Source organism: Phocoena sinus, chromosome 16 (genome assembly GCF_008692025.1).
Source record: "Phocoena sinus isolate mPhoSin1 chromosome 16, mPhoSin1.pri, whole genome shotgun sequence".
Lineage (NCBI taxonomy): Eukaryota > Metazoa > Chordata > Mammalia > Artiodactyla > Phocoenidae > Phocoena > Phocoena sinus.
In genome coordinates, this window is record NC_045778.1 from 36123688 (window position 1) to 36149789 (window position 26102).

General features: G+C 35.8%; 1 protein-coding gene and 1 non-coding gene across 5 annotated transcripts in view; both read right to left on the reverse strand.

Moving 5' to 3' along the window:
* WAPL (WAPL cohesin release factor) overlaps nucleotides 1-26102 on the reverse strand; it is a 77624-nt gene that overhangs the window by 23439 nt on the left and 28083 nt on the right. For 3 of the 4 annotated variants that reach the window (XM_032607992.1, XM_032607991.1, XM_032607994.1), the window contains exons 4-5: nucleotides 24858-24976; nucleotides 796-891 (exon numbers count right to left, since the gene is read on the reverse strand). In XM_032607992.1, coding sequence (XP_032463883.1) covers nucleotides 796-891; nucleotides 24858-24976 — 215 coding nt within the window. The remainder of the gene's footprint in view (nucleotides 1-795; nucleotides 892-24857; nucleotides 24977-26102) is intronic. The other variant, XM_032607995.1, reaches the window with a different exon arrangement.
* Nucleotides 16403-16475, reverse strand: TRNAG-UCC. Its single transcript has one exon. It is a non-coding gene; the product is annotated as a tRNA-Gly (tRNA).

Below are 26102 nucleotides of genomic sequence, written 5' to 3' on the forward strand. Positions count from 1 at the left end.
AATTTTTTAAGTACAGGAGTCCATAGTTTGGGGTAGGGGGAAAAAGCCATAATAAGAGCATGGTATATAATTACTAATATACACAATAATGGTTTAATACTAGTGAAAGAAGTTTAATATATCAAGAAGACAGGGAACTGGTACATTACATTTTAGAATGATCTCTATCCCTATTTGTTGTTGTTGTCTATAAAGAACCCATTCCTTGATAGCTCCAGATGACTGAGGTGTCACCATTAATCTGTAAGTATTAATGCATGGTCCTACCAGTTATTCTGAAAAAAGTAATTTGATAAGAATCTTTTTCAAATGTGTTTTGAATTGAAAGGTATTACTGGAATGCAGGAAAAAGTTCTGCTCTGAAAAACAAATTAATCACTCAAAGACACTTTAAGATCAATGTAGGATATAATTTATAATATAGCTTTTAATCATTAATACAAACTTGGAATATGTAATTTATAATATAGCTCTTAACAGTTAATAAAACCTTCAAATAATTTACCCTTAAACACTAAATACTGTAATTCCATAAAATGTCAGGGGTGAAAAAAGTAGTCCAATATTTTTTAAGGCTTTCATTTATAGCCGAGCAACACCAGAATTTCTGTTATCCTGTCCACAATCCTTACTTTTCCAATGAGTTAAACTAAAGCCACTAAATTTTAGTGAGGAAGTTGAAAATAAACTGTTAAACAGAAAAGCCAGAGACTTTCAAATTATGAATGAAGATAGCAACTGCTTAATTTAAAATTCATTACACAAAAATGAAATTAAAAAGTACAGTTCACTTACTGTGACACTCTGAGGTTTTACTGCTGGTGGCCCAGGTAGTTCTTCTGAATCTGGATGATTCCAATGCCTGGCATTATATACAGCTTTTGTAGGAGACTAGAGAAATGAGAAAAAGATCAACTGTTTCCATCTTACTTTGCATCCTTATAAAATTACCTCATTTTAAAACTAAAACTAAAAATCATATAGAGTAATTTAAATACATAAACATACATACTAGACAGAGCAGGATAAACAATATCTGGCTTATACTCCCACCATGCTCCCATGCCGATGGCAGACATGGAGTCACAGTGCTATTCTGACACAAAATCAACAATCAGTATTCCGGACAGTTATTACCAACCAAGAAAAGAAATTAAACCTCTTGCCAGGCTTATATTAACTTATAATTATATTAACTAATCAATATAGTTAAATTCAACCTGTTCTTTATTCCTCATAACTGCTGATTCATGCCCCACGTTCTTCCAACACTGAAAATAAGGCAGGTTATGACAAGGGATAAAAGTCCTTATTCATTTAAGTGAAACTGGTGAGGCCAGATGAGTGCCGTTATTCAAGTTTTCAGGTTTTATAAAGGTAACTATGGTATGTATAACATATTACATAACACACTGGAATCTAAAGCAGTACTATATACTAAAATACACACAAATGTATAAAAATTCACACCGGGTGGGATAAAGATGTAAATTGCCCCACCCCAGTTCAGATTAGTTTGCTGCCAAATCAATATACTATAAGCTTAATGAAAAAAAACTTTCAGTTTTAACACGTTGAATTTCAGAATTGAGGATAAATAACTGTGAGCCTGCATGATCAAATGCATAGGATTAAATCGGTATAAAAGGAACAAATCCTCACTTTCAAAAAGGGACTAATTAAATAGACTGACATTTTCTCCATCCTTTACAAAAGTGATATTAAATTATGTCCTTTAAACTTCAAATAATCTCATTAGAAATTTTTTGTTTTTAAGAGTGTAATTAATTAATGATCTTCATACTTTCAGTACTACATAAAAAAAAAGAGTACAAGAGAAACATACTTCAAGACTGGCCAAAAATCTGCATTAAAAAATTAACCATCTTCCCTTATTAGCTGCAGTGAAGTAACATAACTGGAATTAAGCATCATACAAAGCTATCTTTTTATACAAATATTATCTTCAAAATAACCATGCTGTGACAAAGACAACAGTGTAAGCTCCAAAAGAACTGGTTTTTCAAAAGATAAAGTTTAAACTGACTCACATATTAAATTTGTCAGAAAATCTTAACGCTAAAAGGAATCTACTGTGAAACTTACATAAAGCAGTCTCATTTGTATTGTGTATATGAACGTATTATTCTTTTTTTTTTTTTTTTTTTTTTTGCGGTACGCAGGCCCCTCACTGCTGTGGCCTCTCCCGTTGCAGAGCACAGGCTCTGGATGCGCAGGCTCAGCGGCCATGCTTGCGGGCCCAGCCGCTCTGCGGCATGTGGGATCTTCCTGGACCGGGGCACGAACCCGCGTCCCCTGCATCGGCAGGCGGACTCTCAACCACTGCGCCACTGGGGAAGCCCTGAACGTATTATTCTTATATATCAGGTTAGCATAAAGTAATGCAGCATTAGTAATCGAAAGCAATTTATGCACTCATGCAATGACTTGATCAGGCCCCCTAAGGCACAACCATACAGAGCAGACTGAACATAAATTTTTAAACCTAGCTGTATTCCTTACTATTTTCCTCTCAAACATTATCTATATAATCTACATGCCTGCTAACTGTTAGATCCCCCATTTAAGCAACCTCTAATCCCCAAAGCACAGCCATAAGCTCAGGAAGATAACAGACTTTTGAAAGGAATAGGTGCCTCAAGGCTTAAGCACTTTACTTATTTTTAAAAAGCACTGATTTCAGGTAACAAACCATCTTTTGGATAACAAAAAGGTTATCTGGTTCCACAGGTAACAATATAGCACAGTCAGGTCAACGTTCTAAATTAAACAGACCCTGGAGATTGGGACTGACATATACACACTACTATATATAAAACAGATAACTAATAAGGATCTACTAGATAGCACAGGGAACTCTACTCAGTACTCTGTAATGGCCTATATGGGAAAAGAATCTGAAAAAGAGTGGATATATGTATATGAATAACTGATTCACTTTGTTGTACATCTGAAACTAACACTGTAAATCAACTATACTCCAATAAAAATTTTAAAAAGATTAATACCAAAAAATATATATAAATTAAACAGACCCCCTTCCAGTTAATTGTGAGTGGCAATATATACCTAACAGTTATAAAGGAGACACAGGAACCAGATGGTCCAGATAAATAGTAAGCTCTACTACTGCCTGTTACTAAACATCTTTCTCATCTGTAAAATGGGGTTAATAACAGTACCGACTGTAAAGGGTTGTTGTGAGGATTAAATGAATATATGTAAAACACATATTAGAGTGCCTGAAACAATATGTGCTATACAAGTTTTATTGCTGATAATTCAAGTTATAATAACTGTTATGTGATGATGTGCAATTCTGAGTTCAGCATCTTCATAAAAAGAATTGGAGTATATGGTCTACCCACATAACAGAGGACTGCAATAAAAGGGATAACTGACATGAACACACTCTGTTAACAAATACTATTATTACAAAAAGTAGACTGGGATATACTGTTCTAATTCATCTCAAAAGTAATTGAATGATATGCCTGATAAATACAGAGGCAAAAATCCTCAACAAAACACTAGAAAACTAAATTCAACAGCACATTAAAAGGATCATACACCATAACCATGTAGGATGTATTCCTGGGATATAAGGATGGTTCAACATATGAAAACCAACCAATGTGATACACCACCTTAACAGAATGAAGGACAAAAATCACATAATCATCTGAATTGGTGCAGAAAAAGTATTTAACAAAATTCAACTCTCTTTCATGAAAAAATCACTCAACAACAGGAACAGAAGGAAATTGCCACAACATAGAGGTCATATTTTAAAAGCCTGCTGCTAACATCATACTCAACAATGAAAAACTGAAAGCTTTTCCTCTAAGATCAGGAACAAGGCACAGGTGCCGATGCTCACTAATTCTACATACTAGCAAAAGTAATTAGGCAAGAAAAAGAAATAAAAGGCATCCAAATCAGAAAGAAAGAAGTAAAATTTTCTCTATTCACATATATAATCTTGTATATAGAAAACCATAAAGATTCCATTAAAAAAAAAAACCTGTGAGAACAAATAAATGTATTCAATAAAGCTGTATGATACAAAACTCATTTGCATTTCTATACACTAACAAAAAACAATCAAAAGAGGAAATGAAGAAAATTCCATTCACAGTAACATCAAAAAGAATAAAATACTTAGGAATAAACTTAACCAAGGAAGCAAAAGATTTGTACACTGACAACTACAAAATGTTGAAAATAAAGGCACAAAGAAATGGAAAGACATCCTTTGTTCATGGATTAGATGACTTAATACTCTTAAAATGGTCATACTACCCAAAGTGATCTACAAATTCAATGCAATTCCTGTCAAAATCCCAGTAATAATTTTTACAGAACTAGAATGAACCTAAACTTCATATGGAATCCCAAAGGACCCTGAATAGCCAAAACAATCTTGAGAAAGAACAAAAAAACCAAAGGCCCCACACTTGCTGATTTCAAAACATTACAAAGCTACAGTAATCAAAACAGTAGGGTACTGACATGAAGACAAATATATAGACCAACAGTACAGAATAGAACACCTATGAATAAATCCGCATATATATGGTCAAATCATCTTCACCAATGGAGACAGTCTCTTCAATAAATGGTGCTCGGAAAACTGGATATCCACATGCAGAAGAATGAAACGGGACCCGTATCTTATACCATACACAAAAATCAACTAAAATGTATTAAAGACTTAAACATAAGACCTGAGCTAAAAACTCCTAGAAGAAAACATGGGAGAAAAAAATACGTAACATTGGTCTTGGCAATGACTTCTTGCCAAGAAGCACAAGCAACAAAAGCAAGCAGAGACAGGTAGGACTACATCATAAAAAGCTTCTACACAGCAAAGAAGACAATCAAGAGAGAAAAATGCAACCTACAGAATGGAAGAAAATATTTGCAAACCATATATCTGATAAGGGATTATTATCCAAAATATATAAGGAACTCCTATAAGTCAACAGCAAAAACAAACAAAACAAAAAACCCTGACTAAAAAATGGGCAAAGGACTTGAACAGAAATTTCCCCAAAGAAGAAATGGCCAATAGGTATACAAAAAGATGATCAACATCACTAATCATAAGAGAAATGCAAATCAAAATCACAATGAAATATTACCTCACACCCATTAGGATGGCCACTAGCAAAAGAACAGAAAATAACAAGTGTTGGCAAGGATGCAGAGAAATTGGAACCCTCATGCAGTGTTGGTGTGAATTTAAATAATGAAGCCATTATGGAAAACAGCATGAAGGTTTCTCAGAGAATTAAAAGTAGAACTACCACATGATCCTGCAATCCCACTTTCAGGTATTTATTCAAAAGAATTAAGAGCAGGATCTCATAAAAATATTTGCACTCCCATGTTCAATGCAGTATTTTTCACAACAGCCAAGAGGTAGAAACAACCTAACTATCCATCAACAGATGAACAAAGAAAATGTTACATATCCATACAACAGAATATTATTCAGCCATAAAAGAGGAAAAAGGAAATCCTATCATATACTACAACATGAACCTTCAGGATGTTACCCTAAATGAAATAAGCCAGTCACAGAAAGACTTTAAAACTGCATGATTCCACTTATGAGATATCTAGTCAAACTCATAAAAACAGAAATGGTGGTTGCCAAGGGCTGGAGGGAGACTGAAGTAAGAAGTTACTATTCAATGGGTATAGAGTTTCGGTCATGCAAGATGAAAAAATTCTAGAAATCTGTGGCACAATACTGTGCTTACAGTTAACAATACTGTACACTTAAAATGTTCCTAAGAGGGTAGACTTCATGTTGTGTTTTCTACCACAATAAAAAAAAAACTTTGAAAAGGCTTTGAAGCTTAAAAGTATACAGAATAACTGCATAAGTTATATTCAAAAGACACATTCAATGAACATTTTGTTTACTCTGTTGAACTAGGCAGCTTAGTAAATACTATTATTTTAAAAGTTTTGACAAGGTTTTGCCATTTTAATGCTAATGATTAATCTAAAAAAAAGTGAATCCAATGAGAACTGTTCCTCGACTATTAATTATTTCTAAGTTTTACAAGGTTAATATAGAGTTTACCATCGGCAGTAGGAGATGAAGATACACCCTACTATCTAAAAATTAAAATAAAAAATAACATCTGGATGTGGCTAATACATACACATGGGGTGGGGGGGTGGCAGAGGTTAAGTTATGACAACACTGACCGACTCTGAGCTCTTCACATCATTCCAAATGGTATAACAATTCCACATGCACCTAAGTGAATTGTATATGGAAACAATACAACACTACTATGTCACATAATAATGTCACTCAGTGAAAGTGACTGTGTACAGTATCTGCAAATATACCAGATAGCAATCAACTTTTCATGGAAAATGAAAATCACTCCTATCATTTAGCAACCTAGCTAAGTTTTAACTGGGTCATTCTGATTACACCACCAGGCTTATCTGTAATTCTTGTTAATTTTTTTCTGGTTTAAAAAGCAGATGCACCATATTAACCAGATTCCTTAACTTTTCTGTGTTAAAAGATTTGTGGATTCTGTTTCCTCTGAAATGTAATGGGAAGAATACTTAGAACAAGAAAAGCAGAAAGCTCTTAAGACTACTCTAACATTCTAAAGATTTGCAATCATTGTAGCACATTTCAGTCCTAGTAATCTTAAACATACTATTCTCTTCTTTCAGTTCTCCAGGGGCATGACAAACAAGAACCTCAAATGTAACACTGTATTACAACTAAGGAAAAAATATGCCAGTGACAGACCCATAGAGCATTTATCCATGAGAGAGAATCCAGTATCTACAAAAACAATGGATAAAAACTAGTTTTTACAATTATAATGCCAAGGCTGTGGTTAACAGATTGGCTTGTTAACTCACAATTATAAAGCAGAGGTAAGAAGAGTTCCCTCATGAAAAGCTAAGAAGAAATTACAGTATTATGTTATCCTTTATTGAGCTGGCTCTCAAAAGGGAAAAAAATTGGAATAACTGCTCTTAAGCCATATGAATTTTTTAGCAGTACCAAACGTATTTCTGAGTTTTACAGAGTACTGTGCATACTGTGTACTAAAGAACAAATATAGTAAGCCGATTAGAATTCATCCAGCCTTACCCACACAAGGATGTCATAACTGAATTGCACTCCCACCAGTAATTCAATCAGCACGTTCTAAAACTAGAAGAGTTCTGAAAAAGCAAAGTGCCACAACGCACCACTGTGCGTGCGTGTCTGTGCGCATGCGCAGTACTTTAGTGGCAATTCAAAAAGGGAAAATTAATCTGGATTTGGCTTTTTAAAAAAATTGTTAAGTTTTTTGTTTTCCCCCCTAAAGATGGGCAGTAGAAGCAGAGGGAATTTGAGGAAGAAAGTTTTACAAAGATTAGGGTACCTTTTAGCTCTTTAGAGCTTTCTTTTAAGCATAATCATATAATCTCAAATTGTCTTAAACTATGACCAAAAAAGCCTTAAAGTGATTCTTCATAATTTGTTAAATATTCAGGGCATTAAATTATATGAGGAAAAACTGCAGCTATCCCTAAACTAAAACCAAGAATGTCTGTACTGCTAAGAACTAGACATTTAGAATATGTTAAGATAGAGCACTATGCAAAGAATATAATCCAAAGGTATACGGGAGAAGTAGAGCTGAAAATCTTTCTTTTCTGCCTGATTCAATTAAGTGCTACAGATAAACCTTTCAAAGATACAGCTGCTATTTTTATGAAGAAACTGTCAATTCCTATCCACAAGAAGAACAATACACCTACTACTCAGTTGTTTTAACTTCAAAAGTATTTATATCAATATTATAAAACTTTATAAAAGCGAGCATTGCCACATCAGAATATCACCTTGAAACAGCATAACCTGAACATAAGCTCTAAAAAAGTCCAGGTAACAAAGCATAAAATCCAATACTTGGCCCTTTGTGAAAACTAATACAACTAAGCCTACAATTCAACAATTGTTAAATAAAAAGATACTAGAAAAAAAAAAGATACTAGAATGAGCCATGATGAAAAATCGGCTGAAATAAGCATCAGTTTTACAACTAAAAATATCACTAAATATAGAATGGACCAGTTGTATTAGGGAGATGATTTATCAAATTTAGAAACATGAAAAGAGAAGCTGAAAATATCTTGAGACACCTATGGGTAGATAGAGAATGTTCATTCTCCCCTTCGTTTTCCTCTTAAGAATATTTAGCTGGACGTATGCTTGCCCCGATTTTCCAACATCTCTTGCTACTTGTGTGGGCACATGACCAGGTTCTAGTCAATGAATGAACAAAAAAGTAGGGAACACCTTCTGGGTCCTGGCCTTCTAGGGATGATTCTTTGCCTCCCCTTCCCGTTCTTACTATTTGTACTCTTCAATACTCTAGAGATGGTAGGACACCACCCACAGAGGAAGGGGTCTCTGACAATACAGCAACTTGAAAATAGTCCAGAGATAAACAGCCAAGGTCTGATATGCCACAGAAAAATAAGCTACCTATTAAAAACTAACTTGAGATTTCTTTCACAGTAGTTGAGGCAAATGCTATAACTGAAATTAGGACTAAATAACGATAGGGATGTGACTGCATATATAAGATTTTGCCAACACTGGATTTGTATATATATAACCTACACACGTATAACCTTAAAAGAAACAATTTGAAGGATATAAAGAACATTTAAGAGAAGAAGGAAAAAACCAAGGAAAAAAACAATCTAAAGCCAACTTTTTTTTTAAAAAAAAGTGTAAACATATATATTCTGAGGAAGATCTATGAACTCACAGGGTACAATTTCCAAGAGTTATTACTAAATAAAAATTTAAATAGAAAGAAAAGTGCACATACAGATGCTACCTTTTATATAAGAAGGGGGAAGATAAGAAAATTTGTGCTTATCTTTATAAAAAGAAATACAGAAAGGATAAAGCAGAGAAGTCCCTACCAGGGTGAGTGATGGGCTAGAACATCACTCAACGAAGTGACCGTTCATTGAACTTACCTTTTGGTATAGTGCTGACTTTTGGAAGCATGCTAATGTTGTACATATTCAACCAAATAAACTAAATAAATGAGAATGAAAGGGGAAAAAAACCTAAAAGTGAAAGCAAACCAGAACACATAAACCTACTCATAATTCAAATGAATAGCAAATACAATGAAGGGAAGATAGGAAGAAAAGACAGGCAGACAGAACTCATCTAAATTACTTATGAACACAGTATTTGACTTTATACCTTGGGTCAGTGGCAGTGTAGGGTAGGGCAAGTGCAGGATTACAAATAAATCCTAAACACAGTAGTAGAGTTATTTATTGTAGTGGAATGGACAAAGCAATTCTCAAACTATTTTAGATGTATTATAGATTTGAGTAAAAGTGTTGATATTGCTGGGAGTCAGGGTTAAGACAGAAGGCAAGAAAGAACCCTGTAGGGATGGACTAATATTGAAGTTAGTGTGAACTCATGATTTCTAGAACAGGTATGTGCATATGCAGGAATCTATATGCATATACATGAATGTTTCCTATCTCCATCTATTACTAAAAGGGCCAAGAAGTGATGACCACATCTACTGCCCAGATCTTAGTCTCTAGTACCATTCCCCACTAAAGGGAATGGAGACTTCTCAGAGAATGGGCTTAATTCCAGGGCTGGAGCAGAGCAGGTACAATATGAATCTGGAAAACTGTGTTATGTCAATAAGTAAGAAAATGCCCATAGAATGATGGGGTATGTCACAGTGACAGAAGAGCCAGACTAGCCAAATCAGGAAAAATGTACTTCCAAAATAAATAATGAATTTTGAACCATTAAAGAGGCAGGGATTCATAAGTCCATACTGATAAAAGAAAAATAAAACAACCAAACAAATAAAATAAATAAATAAGTGGGGAAAATTGACTGAATATTTTGCAAGCGGCACAGCAGACACTGAATCAGGAAAGCATCATCATGTATATTAAATCTAAGAGTATGAAGAACAAGGTATTTGAATAGTCTCTTCAAAGACTGCTTTTTAGTTGCATGGGGAAGAAAATAATTATACAGCAGAGGAATAGACAACCCCTTAACTGGGTGATCATAATTAACATTCTCCAGAGGTGGCATGCTGAAAAGAATACATCATCACTTACCCAGTATCCCAGCCTAGAATGAATAACCTGAATACAATCATGAAGAAACTTCGATTAAACCAAAGTGAGAAGCTTTTTTTTTAAAGGGGGATCAGGGGATGTCAATGTCATAAAAGACAAAGAAAGACTACAGAAATGTTCCTGGTTAAAAGAGACTAAAGACACAGCTAAACAGCTAAATGAATGACAGCTAAATGAAATACCTCACCCTAGACTGGATTCTGTAGCAGAGATGAGAAAATGCTACAAAGGACATTACTGTGTCAACTGACAACACTGACACAACAGATTAGGTAAAAATACTGGAACAATGTTAAATTTACTAAAGATGATTACTGTGATGTGGATATGTAATTGATTAGGAAGTACACACTGTATTTAGGGTAAAGGGCTAATTATATATATAAAATATATATATGAACTTACCCTTAAATATTCAGAAAAAATACATATGTATGAATATACAAAGAACAAATGAAAAAGCGAATATTAAGATAATATTCATAAAGAATGTTTGTTGTACTATTTTATTTTTGTAACTCTTCCATAATTTTGAAATTATTTCCAAGTACAAACTATTTTTTAATTATTTCCAGATAAAAAATACTAAAAATCTTTAAAAATTCTCTCAGAAAACTTGTAAAATAGAAAAAGTATAAATCATCATTCTATCAGTTAATATTTTAATTTCCATGAAACAACTAAATCAAATTCAGACAACGGTTAAATTAAGAAATCAAAGAGTAATAAAAAGATGAATTCAAGTTTAATACAGGCAATCCTACAAAATGGGAAGGGATAAAGATATTCTTCTTTTATGTTCTTAAATCAAATGTTAATTAAACAGCCCATCAATAATAAATGAAATAGCAATACTTCTTAGCTGAGGCACAGAAAAAGATGAAAATATAACCCATACCTGGTGCAAGGGTAATAAGAGTTTTCTGTTTTTAATCTCCCCTCCTAAAAAGCAAAAGGGCCACTGATAATCTTCTTTGCCCTGGCTTCTAAGAAGCTCAAAGTTGTATTTGTGGTAGATCCCCAGGAAATCCATCAAGACAAAAAGGCTTGAATTTTGGCTTCAACTCATCTATTCCTTACTTTTTCTTAACACAGTTTCCTCATTTATTTTCAATCTGGTTCTACCAAATTTGTCTCTGTTCACTATAAGAACAGACCCAGAAACAAGGCAGATGACAGAATTAGGAGACAAAGACACTGAAAATAACTGTAACTATATCCCACATATGTGAGAAAGTAGGGAAAACAACTGAGTACGTTAAGTAGACAAGAAAGATATAAAATAGACCCAAACTAAACTTTCAGAGATGGGATTAATAGCTGCTTAGACGCTGTAGAAGAACCTGAAAATGGGCAACAGAAACTATCTAAACTATCTCCAAATGAAACCAAGACTGAAAAAATTAAAAAGATGGAAAGAATGTCAGCACACACTGGGACAAGTTCACCCAGCCCAATAACTGTATGAGAAAGTAAAAATTAACTCCCTTCACAGATAGTACTTTGCCCTGAACCTCTCAAACACTGTTTCTTTTAAATTTTACCCAAACTCCCCAGTTCCCCCAAAATCCTACAAACACTTTTCTTTGGTAAGATGCCCCTTGGTTTCTCTGCTGTGCAGTATCCTTTATTGCAATAAGTCAATAAGCCTTATTCTGTCAGACTCCAGGTTATACGTGTTGATTTTAGGCTGATACAAGCGAGACAAGTATATTAAGAGTCCCCAGAGGGGGACAGAGAGCCAAAAACTATTTGAAGAATATTGGCTAAAATTTTCCCAAATTTGATGTTTACCAATTTTCAAACATAAAAAAGCCAAACATTTAGTACTATATGAAGATTATTTGCTGAAAGATACTTCCAAAAATCCTAGAAATAAACATTTATGAACACCTTCTGTATCTCAAACACTAAGAATTTCAAGGTGAAAAAATATATGGTCACCATCCCCCAAAAACTCCCAATATTTTACATCTAATGTTAATTTATGGTCATCATTAGCATAAAGTCATAAGACTATCAATAAAAGAAAGTTCAGCAAAGAGTTTTCTGGATGTCAGAATCCCAATGAACTCTAAATAAAATGTACTACAAACTAGAAAACCAAATTCCAAACTATAAACAACCTAACACACACACACACACACACACACACACACTCTCTCTCTCTGTCAAATGTTTGTTCGAGTTCCCATGTTCTTGATTAACCCATGGCTACATTTTCTCATTTCAAACTTCACTTTCTGGGAAATAAGTTATAGTGAAATATTTTGAACTTTCAAACTTTAAAGGAACCTGAACTACAGAAAATAAAAAGATTAATGGTGCTTTTATTCCTTATTAAAATCCTTCCAGAATAAAATATTACAGGAAAAAAAACCACCCGAATTAGATCTCATAAAGAAAATAACTTACACTTTCCTACATCTTTATAGAATACAGATCAATGACTTAAGTACCTGGTTCAATGTTTAAAGTTAAATACTACCTATATAAAAGGAAGACAGATACTCCTGCTTTGGAACAAACATAATGAGTATGAAATACTAAGACTACTCAAAAGTTTCCGTGGGGAAAAAACATTCTACCTCACTTTCTAAGACACTTAACTTATTTTTCTCCTTTTTATATCCCCAGTACCTAGTACTGTGAAATGCAGGTATTATGTAAAAACAATGACAACGAAAAGTCAACTAAAACTGACCCTCTTCCATACCCAGGCTCAGCCAGAACACGCTCAGCTTCAACAACTCTTTGACTCACCAACCTTCTTTTTACTTTTACACTTTGGCCAGCATCCCTCATCAGCAGACCAATGGCTTACAGTCTCTCTTTTTTTCAGGCTTCACATTTATCTATGTCTCAGGTTTCTAGTCCATGAGACTATAGTGAATCTCATACTGCTATCTCGATGACTGGATCCCAGGATGGTCAATGAATCCCCAGACACAGAACAAAGGTAACCACGGGTAAAACAATTTGACAGAAAAATAAGCTGCTTCATCAGAGTGAGTTCTAATTGCTGGAGAAGGATACTATAAAGGAACATCTGTTCTTGGGTGAGAGGTGGAACTACCTGTCCTTTAAAATCTCTTCAATTGTAAGATTCTGTTTTTAAGTTGACAACCTATATATATAAACTCATTTTATAAAACAAAAAAAAATGAGTTTACAAAACTATAAAAACTATACTTAACTTTAAAACTGCAGCTTTATACAATTTTAACTTTTGAATACAGCTAAATATATAACCATGATTTATACTGATAATCAAGTTTTAATTCAACTGCCCATAAACCCACTATCCTATGTCATATTGAATGACAGGAGGGAAGAGGAAAAAAAAGTCCAGAATGTTCTTTTGAGAGTCAAACAAAAGACAGAACCACATGGGCCCAGCATTAAACCCCAGGGAAATGATGAAAGTGAAGCTATAAATATTTGAGAACTGAAACTGAGATTGACATTATGGTTAGTTTCATCAATGACCCAGCAAATAGTCTTAACGGGCAAAATAAGATGGCCAAAGCCCAAGGTAAAATATAACCCTCCAAGCTCAGAAGGTTAGTTGGGATGATTATACAGATAATCCCTTAGGAAGAGAGCAAACTGGCAGCAGCTGAATGGAAAGCTAGAAATCAAACAAAAAGCAGGGCAGGCAGAAAAAATGATCTAAGCTTATCAGCACATACGGGGTTGGCCAAAAAGCTCCTTCAGTTTTTAAGTAAAAATAAAAGACACATTTTTCATTTTCCCCAACAACTTTATTGAACAACGTATTCACTGTTTTGTTCCACTACCTTCTGCCATTCTTCAGGCAATTTCATAATTCCATCTTCCCAAAACTTTTCATCTTTCTGAGCAAAGAACTGTTCCAGGTGCCTTTTACAGTCTTCCAAGGAATTGAAAATTTTTTCCATTAAGAGAATTTTGTAAAGACCAAAAACAATGGAAATCCGAAGGTGCAATGTCTGGTGAATATGGCGAATGAATCAGAACTTCCCAGCCAAGCTGTAACAGTTTTTGCCTGGTCATCAAAGAAACATGCGGTCTTGTGATGGAAGATTATGCGTTTTCTGTTGACTAATTCCGGATGCTTTTCGTCCAGTGCTGCTTTCAGTTGGTCTAACTGGGAGCAGTACTTGTTGGAATTAATCGTTTGGTTTTCCAGAAGGAGCTCATAATAGAAGACTCCCTTCCAATCCCACTGTATACACAACATCACCTTCTTTGGATGAAGACCAGCCTTTGGTGTGGTTGGTGGTGATTCGCTTGCCCCACAATCTCTTCCATTCCACATTGTTGTACAGTATTCACTTTTCATCACCCATCAGTTTGTTTTACAAACGGAACATTTTCATTACAATAAGTAGAGAATCGCATGTGGAAATATGGTCAAGAAGGCTTTTTTTGTTTAACTTATATGGAACCCAAACATCAAAGTAATTACATAACCAAGCTAGTGAAAATTATTTTCAGTGCTTGATTTGGATATTTTGATTATGTCGGCTATCTCCCACGTGGTATAACGTTGATTGTTCTCAATTACTGTCTCAATTTGATCACTATCAACTTCGACTGGTCTACCCAACTGTGGAGCATCGTCCAGCGAGAAATCTCCAGCACAAAACTTTGCAAACCACGTTTGACACCTTCGATCAGTCACAGCACCTTCTCCATACACTGCACAAATCTTTTTGTGCGCTTCAGTTGTGTTTTTACCTTTCTTGAAATAATAAAGCATAATATGCCGAAAATGTTGCTTTTTTCTTCCATCTTCAATATTAAAATGGCTACAGAAAAATTCACCAATTTTGATTTTTTTTTTCTTTTTTTTGTGGTACGCGGGCCTCTCACTGTTGTGGCCTCTCCCGTTGCAGAGCACAGGCTCCGGACGCGCAGGCTCAGCGGCCATGGCTCACGAGCTGAGCCACTCCGCAGCATGTGGGATCCTCCCAGACTGGGGCATGAACCCGTGTCCCCTGCATCGGCAGGCGGACTCTCAACCACTGCGCCACCAGGGAAGCCCCTGCTGTTTTTTTTTTAAATGCACACTGATATGACAGTCACATACAATCTAACAAAATTGTTTCAAATGAAGTTAGTGACAACTAAGCACTACTAGAGCCATATTATGGAAAAAAACTGAACGTACATTTTAGCCAACCCAATATATGGCAACTACAAATAATGGGATTCAGGGAAACTGTAGCCAGTGATCAGAAATAAGATGGCACTGAAAGAAAAAAAAAAACATTAAAATTATCAAATGATCAGGACTTCCCTGGTGGTGCAGTAGTTAAGCATCCGCCTGCCAATGCAGGGGACACGGGTTCGAGCCCTGGTCCAGGAAGATCCCACATACTGCAGAGCAACTGGGCCCGTGCACCACAACTACTGAGCCTGCACTCTAGAGCCCATGAGCCACAACTACTGTGCCCGCGCACCACAACTACTAAAGCCTGTGTGCCTAGAGCCTGTGCTCTGCAACAAGTGAAGCCACCACAATGAGAAACCCGCACACCACAACGAAGAGTAGCCCCCGGGCTTCCCTGGTGGTGCAGTGGTTGAGAGTCCGCCTGCCGATGCAGGGGACACGGGTTCGTGCCCCAGTCCAGGAAGATCCCACATGCCGTGGAGCGGCTGGGCCTGTGAGCCATGGCCGCTGAGCCTGTGTGTCTGAAGCCTGTGCTCCGCAACGGGAGAGGCCACAACAGTGAGAGGCCCACGTACCGCAAAAAAAAAAAAAAAAGAGTAGCCCCCGCTAGCCACAACTAGAGAAAGCCCACGTGCAGCAACGAAGACCCGACACAGCCAAACACAAATAAATAAATATTTTTTAAAAATTATCAAATGATAAAACCACATACAGAAACAACAGGTAGTTAGGCTCAGGTACTTAAAACCAGGTATGTTTCAAGCCAATGCCTCAAACTCTATCTTTACTTTTCTCCCTTGCAAGTGACAACTTTTCTGAGTAATCATTTCAAATATGTTCTTACCAGAAGTTTACTTTACCTCCTCATCTTCTTTCTGCCACATGTGTTTACCCAGCCAGCCCTCAATTCTATTATGAACAGAATTCTTTATATACCTGCTGAGGTGTTGGGGAAAATTCTCACAGCCAGCAAGCTTAAAAAGTTAGTTTTTTGTTTTTGTTGGCTGCACCACACAGCTTGTGAGATCTTAGTTCCCTGACCAGGGATCGAACCTGGGACCCCAGCCATGGAAGTGCAGAGTCCTAACCACTGGACCACCAGGGAATTCCCAAGTTAATGTTTTCTAACATGGGAAGATAGAGGGAAGAGGGACCTCTTGGCTGGTGGCACTAAAGCTGAGGAGATGGCCTGTGTGGTCAGGAAATTGGCTATATACAAGAGGACTGAGCAAATACGTAAATGTATTGAGGATACTGGGAACCATATTCCTCACTGTTGGCAAAGAGAAGTAAAATGTACAAAGTGGGAAGGCTAGAATAAAACATGTGGTGTTGAACTAGAATTGGAGGTATCAGTGTGAACTCATGGTTCTAAATATACATAGATATGAAATAAGTATGTGTCTGTGTGGTGGCGGGGGGCGGCGAAGGAGAGAGGAAGAAAATGCATATATTCACGTGTTTCCTTGCTCTGTTAACTCAAAGAAGGCCTAGAAGCAATGACACCCCAGAAGAAATGACCATACTTTGCGACCAAATTTTATTTTTAAAGATCATTCTCCACTAAAAGAAAACAGGGGTCCTTGGAGGAATGGTTGATTCCACAACTGGGAATGTGCATCATGAGCCTTGAACATCTTTGTGTGTCATTAGTAAGGAAATGCAAAGTGGTGGGCCATGTTAAAAGCCAGTTTGAAAAACCACGAACAGGCCAAGTCTAAGAAAATCTGAGTATCGAAATAATAATAGTACTATCATTTAAATAAATAACAGTAACAAATGACTGAATAAAACAGAAATCCATGTTCATACTGACATAAAGAAATTTATAAATACTTAAATGAATATATAATATATATACTACATAATGAATATATAAATACATATATTCTTTTATATACATGAAGGAGAGGGAAAAAAATCTACCTTACCAGTAGAAGGCCAACTACTAACAACTAGAGAAGGCAGGATGTAATTAGAAAAAAAAATTCAACAACCATCATAGTAAAGATTGATTCAGGCAAAAATCAATGCTAAAACTAGTGGGTAAAAGTTTGATGAGGAGTTGAGGAACCTGACAGGCCTCAAGGGATAGTTAACATCAATAGCAATGGTACAAAGTGACATTGTGCGCCACCTGGTATGATGCAGTAAGAACAGAGCACCTCTTTTGAGGTATTTCCACCAAATACACAAAACCTAAATCTAATCAGGAGGAAACATCAGACAAGCACAAACTGAGGGACATTCAACAAATAACTGATTTTAACTCTTCAAAGATGTCAAAGCCATGGAAAAACTAGGAAAGACACAGATGTTCCAGACAGAAGGAGGGTGGAGACTTATGACAACTAAATACAACATGTGATTCTGGATTGGATCATGGGTTCTTTCTTTGGGAGATGTGGGGGAGGGGGGAGTAATGTGTGATTTGTTCTGCTATAAAGGCCATTAATGAGACAATTGGTAAAACTGAATGGGATCTGTGGATTTGACTGAATTATTATATCAATGTTATTATTAGCTTCCTGGTTTTGATGGGTATACTATAGCTATAGAGTAGAGTACTCTTGTTTTCAGAAAGTAAAGACTAAGGTATTTGGGAGTAATCAGCATTAAGTCTACAACTTACTCTCAAATCATACATACACACACATACCCCCAATGAGAGGGGAGCCCATTTTGACCCCCATAGGACATTCAGTAATGTCCAAGACTTTTTTGGTTGAAATGGAGGCGCACAGAGCAGGGGAAAACAGGACTAGCATCTGGTGGGTAGAGGCCAGCGATGTTGTTAAATATCCTCCAATGTACAGGGCTACCCCTCCACAACAGCTTTATTCAATCCAAAACATGAGCTAAGAAAGCCTGATAGGTAAGGAGGAAAATTTGCCACTACAAGACGTGGGCCACCTCTCTACCACTCAGAAATGAGGTCATTAGTGCCTTTAATCAGAATGCAGAAGACCCAGATACTCCCACTGACCTATCAGCTACAGGAGGGTATTTCTATTATAATGGAGAAATGGAACAACTGCTGAGTACATTTCCTATGGCCACCTACCTAGTGACCCCTGCCTTTCCTTTTTCTCTGGAGATTTGGGGGATAACCTACATAAAACTCCTTGGAGAACTGAGCTTATCCTTTTTTACATCGAAACCATGAATCCTGATTTCTCACATATGAAACAAATCTATTCTTTCCACTCTGTTAATCTATAAATGCTTAAAACTTTGATCCCATTTATTTCCTGTATTCCTTTATACTCATCAAAACTCAATAGGTTAAATTTCCACTATTTCTGTTTCTCAATGGTTCTCTCCTTTTAAACAACTCTTAAGTAGTCTTTTAGCTGTCTTGAAGACAAATGGATGACCTATTTATTTTAAGAGCTAGGGATTTTATACTGCTTAACTTCTTGCTGCTCTCTTCCTGAAGGAGGCTTCTAAATTCTTTACCTAGATCTTTTCATAAGGATACATAACTTCCATGGGATCTAAAGCATTTTTTATTACTTTTTACTAAAGTACTATAACACTCTGGATCAAAGTCTCATTTTTGAATCTTACTGATCCACCTAAATAGTAGTATCTAAGTGAAAAAATTCTGACACAATTCCACTTAAAGAGGGTTTTGGGCAAATCTTTCAATAGGAGGTTTAAAAGGAAATTAAAACATTTACTGAAGCCTCTTTGGGGCTTAAATCAGGACTATTGTTTTAAGGCAGGCTTTACTTATATTACATCTTTTAAATGAGTTCAATCTCATAGCTCTTTTGGTTTCATAAATTAATAATGATTTTCTTAATTTTCCTCTGACACTATCCATCAACAGTAAATAGGTCTTCTGCCTACTTGGTTGCATGACCTGATTTACTTTAGGCCGGAGAGATTCCTTCGTAATCGGGTCAAGTACATGTACACTGCTGCCTCCTAAGTTGTGTTAGTAGGAAAGAAATATATCCAATATTAAGTTTAAAACTAAGTTTAAAAAAATGAACATAAATAATGAATACTGAATTAACATACACAAGATAAAAATTACTTCAAAACTTTTGAACACATTACTATGACTTCATCATTAGTGAAATAATGTAAAGACAAAAAGAACTGTAAAGAAATTTTAACTTCACTTAGTGTATTTACTGTTCATAATAATATTGGTGTTATAATTTAAAAAGTAATGTGTGCTGTACAATAAAGCAAGAAAGCTAAGTACCAAATTTTGAAATGTTAAATTTGAAATGAAACTATCAGTATGAACTCAGTTTATTTTTCAATGTATTTCATAGCTCTGTCCAGTGAAAGAGCCTAGAAGCAATGAACACACCCAGCACTTAGTTCTGGGTTTCTAAGTACTAATCCCCACAAAAAGAACCAAGGATCCTTGGATGGGTCCATGATTGAAAGCACAAGATAAGTCCGGGTCATCTTTTGTGCAGAAAGCAAAAGAAAAGCTCAAAGATGATGGGTCTATATCAAAAGGACACAAGAAATGGCTTGAAATGGTTTACTCTGGCCAAATCTATTATAAATACATTTAATAAGTAAAAATTATTGAGTCTATAGTGATAGAAGTTCGGGGTTGGGATGGGGAGAAAGAAAACTCCTTTTTACAAAATTCCAGTTATTAAATGTAGAAGAAATCGCAATTAGAAAACTCACCATTCTGTAACTGTCAGTGTAATAACTGATGCAGGCAAAGATCAACAATGGATGCTAAAATTATGAGGTAAAACAATAATGGGGAACAGAATATTCACGTGCTGCCAGAGTCACACCCAGAAGTTTACTAATTAAATTATAAAAGGAAAAACATACTTTTATTTTGGGGAGATCCAGTGGTCACAACCTTCAATAGGTGGTCAAACAATTTTGAGTGGAACAACCAGGTATTACATACCTTCCGATGTGATGCAACATACACAGTATTACTTTGAGGCATTCTTGCCAAAATATGTTTAACCTCAGCCTAATCAAACGTAGAGACTTACTTCCAGTGTTCTATGACACCATACTACTTTAATATAGTGGAGTAACAACTTACATCATCAGGAAACAATCAGATAAATTCTGAGTGTGAAACATTCTACAAGACAGATATCCTGGGCTCTTAAAAGCAAAAAAAACCAACAAAAAACTAGTGCCATGGGGAATTTTAAAAAGATGAGGGGACTACTCAAGATTAAAGAGACATAACAAGTAAATGATTATAGTTTGGGGAGAAAAACAGCACTAAAAGACATTTTGGAGACAGCTGAGGAAAACTGAATATGGCCTGGACATAGGATTATATCAAAGAATTACTAATTTTCTTAAGTATTACAATCATATAACCACAGTTAGGTATGAGACTGTCTTTTTTCTTAAGAAATGCATGCTATCTCAACAACTTTCAAATACGACAGGAAAAATGTTATATAATACACACACACACACACACACACACACACACACACACATATGAAGAGAAGAGAAAAGGGGGAAGAGGAAGGGGACTGTGTGTAATTATGACGATTTGGTGGGGGGGTGGGGATCAATCTAGATAGAGGAATATAGTTATTCATCACATTTTTTACACTTTCTGTATATTTTAACTTGTTATAATAAAAAGTTGAGGTGGGAGAAATAAAGTAGAATGCTTTAAAGGACTCAGGAAACTCTTCCAGGGTGTCTACAAAGACAAAACCATTTTCACAATAATAATATGTTGTTTGCCTTTTTCACTTCGTTGATATTTGCAGGGATGGTGCAAAAGCAATGCTGGGTAAAGCTGTTGGTGTCTTAGCATGAATCAAGGCAGGGGCTCTGAACTGTATATAAGTAGTCATATTCTTCACTGCTACACACTTCATAGTTAAAAAATAAAATGCCAGTTTCACATAAGAAAAAAGCCCTTGATAAAGGAGTGAAAATTACTGATTAAATCATAACCCTAAGTGCACTAATGGTCTATGTGACAAAACCAGTGTGCCTAAAACACTTCTGTTGCATATAAAGTGTGGTTGTATCAAAAAAAAAACACTACTGGCTCAAGTTTCAAGCTGAACTAGCCACTTTTTTTCTGAACACCATTCTTTACTTAAAAAACTGACAAACTATGCTTATACAGACTTGGGTATTATGCAGACATTTTCTCAAAAATGAACAAAGTAGGCCTGTCATTGCCAGTCATTTTCCCTGAAGTATTTTCTGCCAATGAAAAAATTTCAACTTTTAAGCAAAAACTAAAATTCTGGAGAACTGTGAACTTGATAGCTTCCCAATACTTAAAAGACTTTTCTAATGAGTTTGACAGTGATATTAATGATATTTTTGATACTGTATAATGAAGTGTGTCACCACTGAAAGATTTAGATAAATCAGTCTAACCAGTATTTTCCAAATGACCAATGTATAATGTTACAAAGCATGCATGTGTAAAAGATCCATTCAAAGGCAAGACAGACCAACAGATTTTAATGCAACATTATGAAAGGTTCACTGGCACGGTTTTAGACTCCAAGTTACAACTAATCTTTAAGAAGCTCCTGGGGTAGGGACTTTCCTCGTGGTCCAGTGGGTGAGACTCTGCGCTCCCAATGCAGGGGGTGCCTGGGTTCGATCCCTGGTTGGGGAACTAGATCCCACATGCCACAACTAAGACCCAGCACAGCCAAATAAATAACTAAATAAATAAATGGATGGATGGATAGATAAATAAATAAATAAATATTAGAAAAGAAAAACTCCCGGGGCTTCCCTGGTGGTGCAGTGGTTAAGAATCCGCCTGCCAATGCAGGGGATATGGGTTCGAGCCCTGGTCCGGGAAGATCTGACATGCCGTGGAGCAACTAAGCCCATGCGTCACAACTACTGAGCCTGCGCTCTAGAGCCCACAAGCCACAACTACTGAAGCGTGCACGCCTAGAGCCCATGCTCTGCAACAAGAGAAGCCATCGCAGTAAGGAGCCCACGCACCGCAAGGAAGAGTAGCCCCCACTCGCCGCAATTAGAGAAAGCCTGTGCGCAGCAACGAAGACCCAATACAGGCATGCATAAATAAATTAATTAATTAATTAAAATAAAATAATTATTTATTTATAAAAGAAAAAAGAAACTCCCATTTTTTTCAATTTTGGTGTAATGTCAACGAAGAATGTCTATAATTATCTGAAAAAGCTACTTAAAATACAACTACTTATCTATGTGAGGCTGGATTTTCTTCATATTTTTCAACTAAAACAACAATGAAAAATACTGAATATGGAGGATATAAGAATCTAGCTCTTTTTAAAAAAAATTTATTGAAATATAGTTGATTTACAATGTTAGGTTAATTTCTGCTGTACAGCAAAGTGACTGTTATATATAGTCTTTGTCATATTCTTTTCCATTATGGTTTATCACAGGATACTGAATAGAGTTCCCTGTGCTATACGGTAGGATACTGTTGTTTATCCATCATAAACATACTAGTTTGCATCTGCTAATCCCAAAGAATCTGTCTTTTACTAAGCCAAACTTTATAAAGAGATTTGCAAAAAATGTACAACGCTACTCTTCTCACTACTTTTTTTAAGAAAATAATTCTCGCTAAAATGTTATATTAACATGTAATGGGTTACTGTTAAGTGAATTATTAATAAGTATCTTTGAAATATGTTTTCACTTCCAATTTGATAAATATAACATATATAATCAAAAGCTTTCTGGGATTCTTAATAAAATTTTAAGAATGTGAAGTAATCCTGAGACCAAAAAATGTATAACTTTTACACTAGAAATCAACACATGCCATACACAATTTTATAAACCAAAACCTCACCTAAGCATTAAGGCCTATAGCCATTATACCACACTACCCTGGCCCCTGGCTCCAGAGCAAGTTAGCTCTGTTGAAATGAGCATTAAGCATTTTTTTTTTTCTGGTAGGGGGTGAGCACCTGGGGCTGCAAAAGTATAACACAATCACTCTGAAAAGATTCCTAACTGGCTGTTTACAGAGGTAAAAGAATAAAAATAAAACGAGGCCAGATAATATGGACACACTCATTCTTTAGTTGCTTAAAAGTAGTTCAATCTACAAAAAATGTCAACAACTTCTAACTGCAATTTTCAATAATAAAACTGTTTAACACTATACAAGCTATTTAAGTAAAGGAATTTTTTTTAAAAAAAGGTAAAGTCAAGCAAATTATTTTCAATACCTATGCTGGACCATATTAAAATGACTTATATAATGCATAAGAATGAAGTTGGACCCTTAACTTACACTATATACAGAAATTAACTCAAAATGGATCAATGACCTAAATGTAAAACCTAAAACTATAAAACCTAGAAGAAAACATAGGGAAAAGGTACATGACATCCAATTTGACAATGATTTCTTAGATATGACACCAAAAGCACATGTAACAAAAGAAAACAATAGATAAATTGGACTTCACTGATATTAAAGCACACTACCAAGAAAGTAAAGAGACAATTCACAGTATAGGAACATCTATGTGCAAACTATGTATCTAATAAGACATTCATATATAAAGAACTCCTATAACTCAACAAAAAAAAACCAAACAACTTGATTCAAAAATGGGCACTGAATAGACATTTCTCCAAAAAAGATATACAAATGTCCAGCAAGTACATGAAAAGATGCTCAACATCAATAATTAGGAAAATGTAAATCAAACCACAATGAGATACCATTTCCCACACATTAGGATAGCTATTATCAAAAAAAAAAAAACTCAGAAAATAAATGTTGGTGAGGATGTGGAAACATTGGAAACCTTGTGCATTGCTAATATGAATATAAAAATGGTGCAGTCAAGGTGGAAAACACTTTGGCAGTTAAACAAAGACCTACCATATGTCCCCAAAATTCCACTCTTAAGTATCCAAATCAATTGAAAGCAGGGACTCAAATAGCCAAAAAGTGAGAACCACCCAACTGTCCATCTACAGATGAATGGATAAACAAAATTTGGTATTCAGCCATAAAAAAGAAACATTCTGATATATGTTACAACAGGGATGGACCCTGACAACATAATGCTTAGTGAAATAAGCCAAGTACAGACAGACAAACATTGCGTGACTCCACTTATATGAGGCACCTAGAATAGGCAAATTTATAGAGACAGAAAGTAAAATTGTGTTTACCAGAGGCTGGGAAGGTCAAGGTGGAGTTATTGTTTAATGTGTACAGTGTTTTTGTTAGAGATGATGAAAAAGTTTTGGTTATAGGTAACGGTGACGGTTATACAACACTATGAATGTATTTAATGTCACTGAATTGTACACTTGCATATAATAAAGACTATGTTATATATGTTTTACCACACTTCAAAAAATGGTTACAATGCTTTGAAAAAATAATTTACATATATCCTTTGAAAGACAAAATTTAATTGCCATGATGTTTGCTAGTAATTTTTAAATAAAAAAAAGAGTTGAGCCCTCCAACAATAATACAAATCACCGATAGTGCTTTACTTACCCTCTTGGGGCCACTAAAAATCTTTCTGGTATTTTCCTTTGATTTATCTCCTTGTTTATTTGGGGGCTTCTTCACACTTTCAGGCACACCAGGCAAATCCTCTGTAAAATCCAAGTTTTCTGAAATGGTAATCAAAACTAGCTAGCTTTCTATTATTTCAAATTATCTACCAGACAACCTATGAACATTTTGAGGAGAAAGAAGCATATTGTGGGGAGAAAAAAAAAGGAATAAAAGCACCACAGAGTTGACAAAATACTCCAATGATATTAAGTCTCATTCTCCCGTGCTCACTCCCTGCTTGTCCCATACTCTAAAAGAAAATCAGAAACCTAGTTGCTGTGTATGTGCTCCAGTTTCACTGGCAAAATCAATTCTTTTCCAGAATAATTTGTTCTTCAAAGTTCATATAACTGCTAGTTATCTATCAACATTAACACTGGCATGGTCTAGTTTAAACACACACACACACACACACACAAACACACACACACACACATATCATCAGGTGATATGCACCTGTAACATTTTTCTAGAATTTAAGTACACTTAATCATGTTGGCCTTCAAAGAATGCCTGCTTACATCTGAAGAGGCCACATTTTAAAAAAAACCCAAAAAAGGATATAGCTATCCTTGGCAAGATACAGAATGACCTAGTACAATGTAGTTCAGTGGTCTATGGTACTCCCACAAAACTAACCAAAGGATTACACTAATTTCCAAATGGCTATATTTTTTTCTAGCCTAAACAAAAACAAAAAAGAAAAAAATAGGAAGGGGACTTCCCTGGTGGTCCAGTGGCTAAGACTCCACGCTCCCAGTGCAAGGGGCCCAGGTTCGATCCCTGGTCAGGGAACTAGTTCCCATGTGCATGCCACAACTAAGAGTTCGCATGCCACAGCTAAAAATTCTGCATGCCGCAGCTAAAGATCCCGCATGCTGCAACTAAAGAGCCTGCACGCGGCAACGAGGATCCTGTGTATGGCAACTAAGACCCGGCACAGCCTAAATAAATAAATAAATATTTTTTTAAAAATAGGAAGACTTGGGCTTCCCTGGTGGTGCAGTGGTTGAGAATCTGCCTGCCAATGCAGAGGACCTGGGTTCGAGCCCTGTTCTGGGAAGATCCCACATGCCACGGAGCAACTGGGCCCATGAGCCACAACTACTGAGCCTGCGTGTCTGGAGCCTGTGCTCCGCAACAAGAGAGGCCACGACAGTGAGTGGCCCGTGCACCGCAATG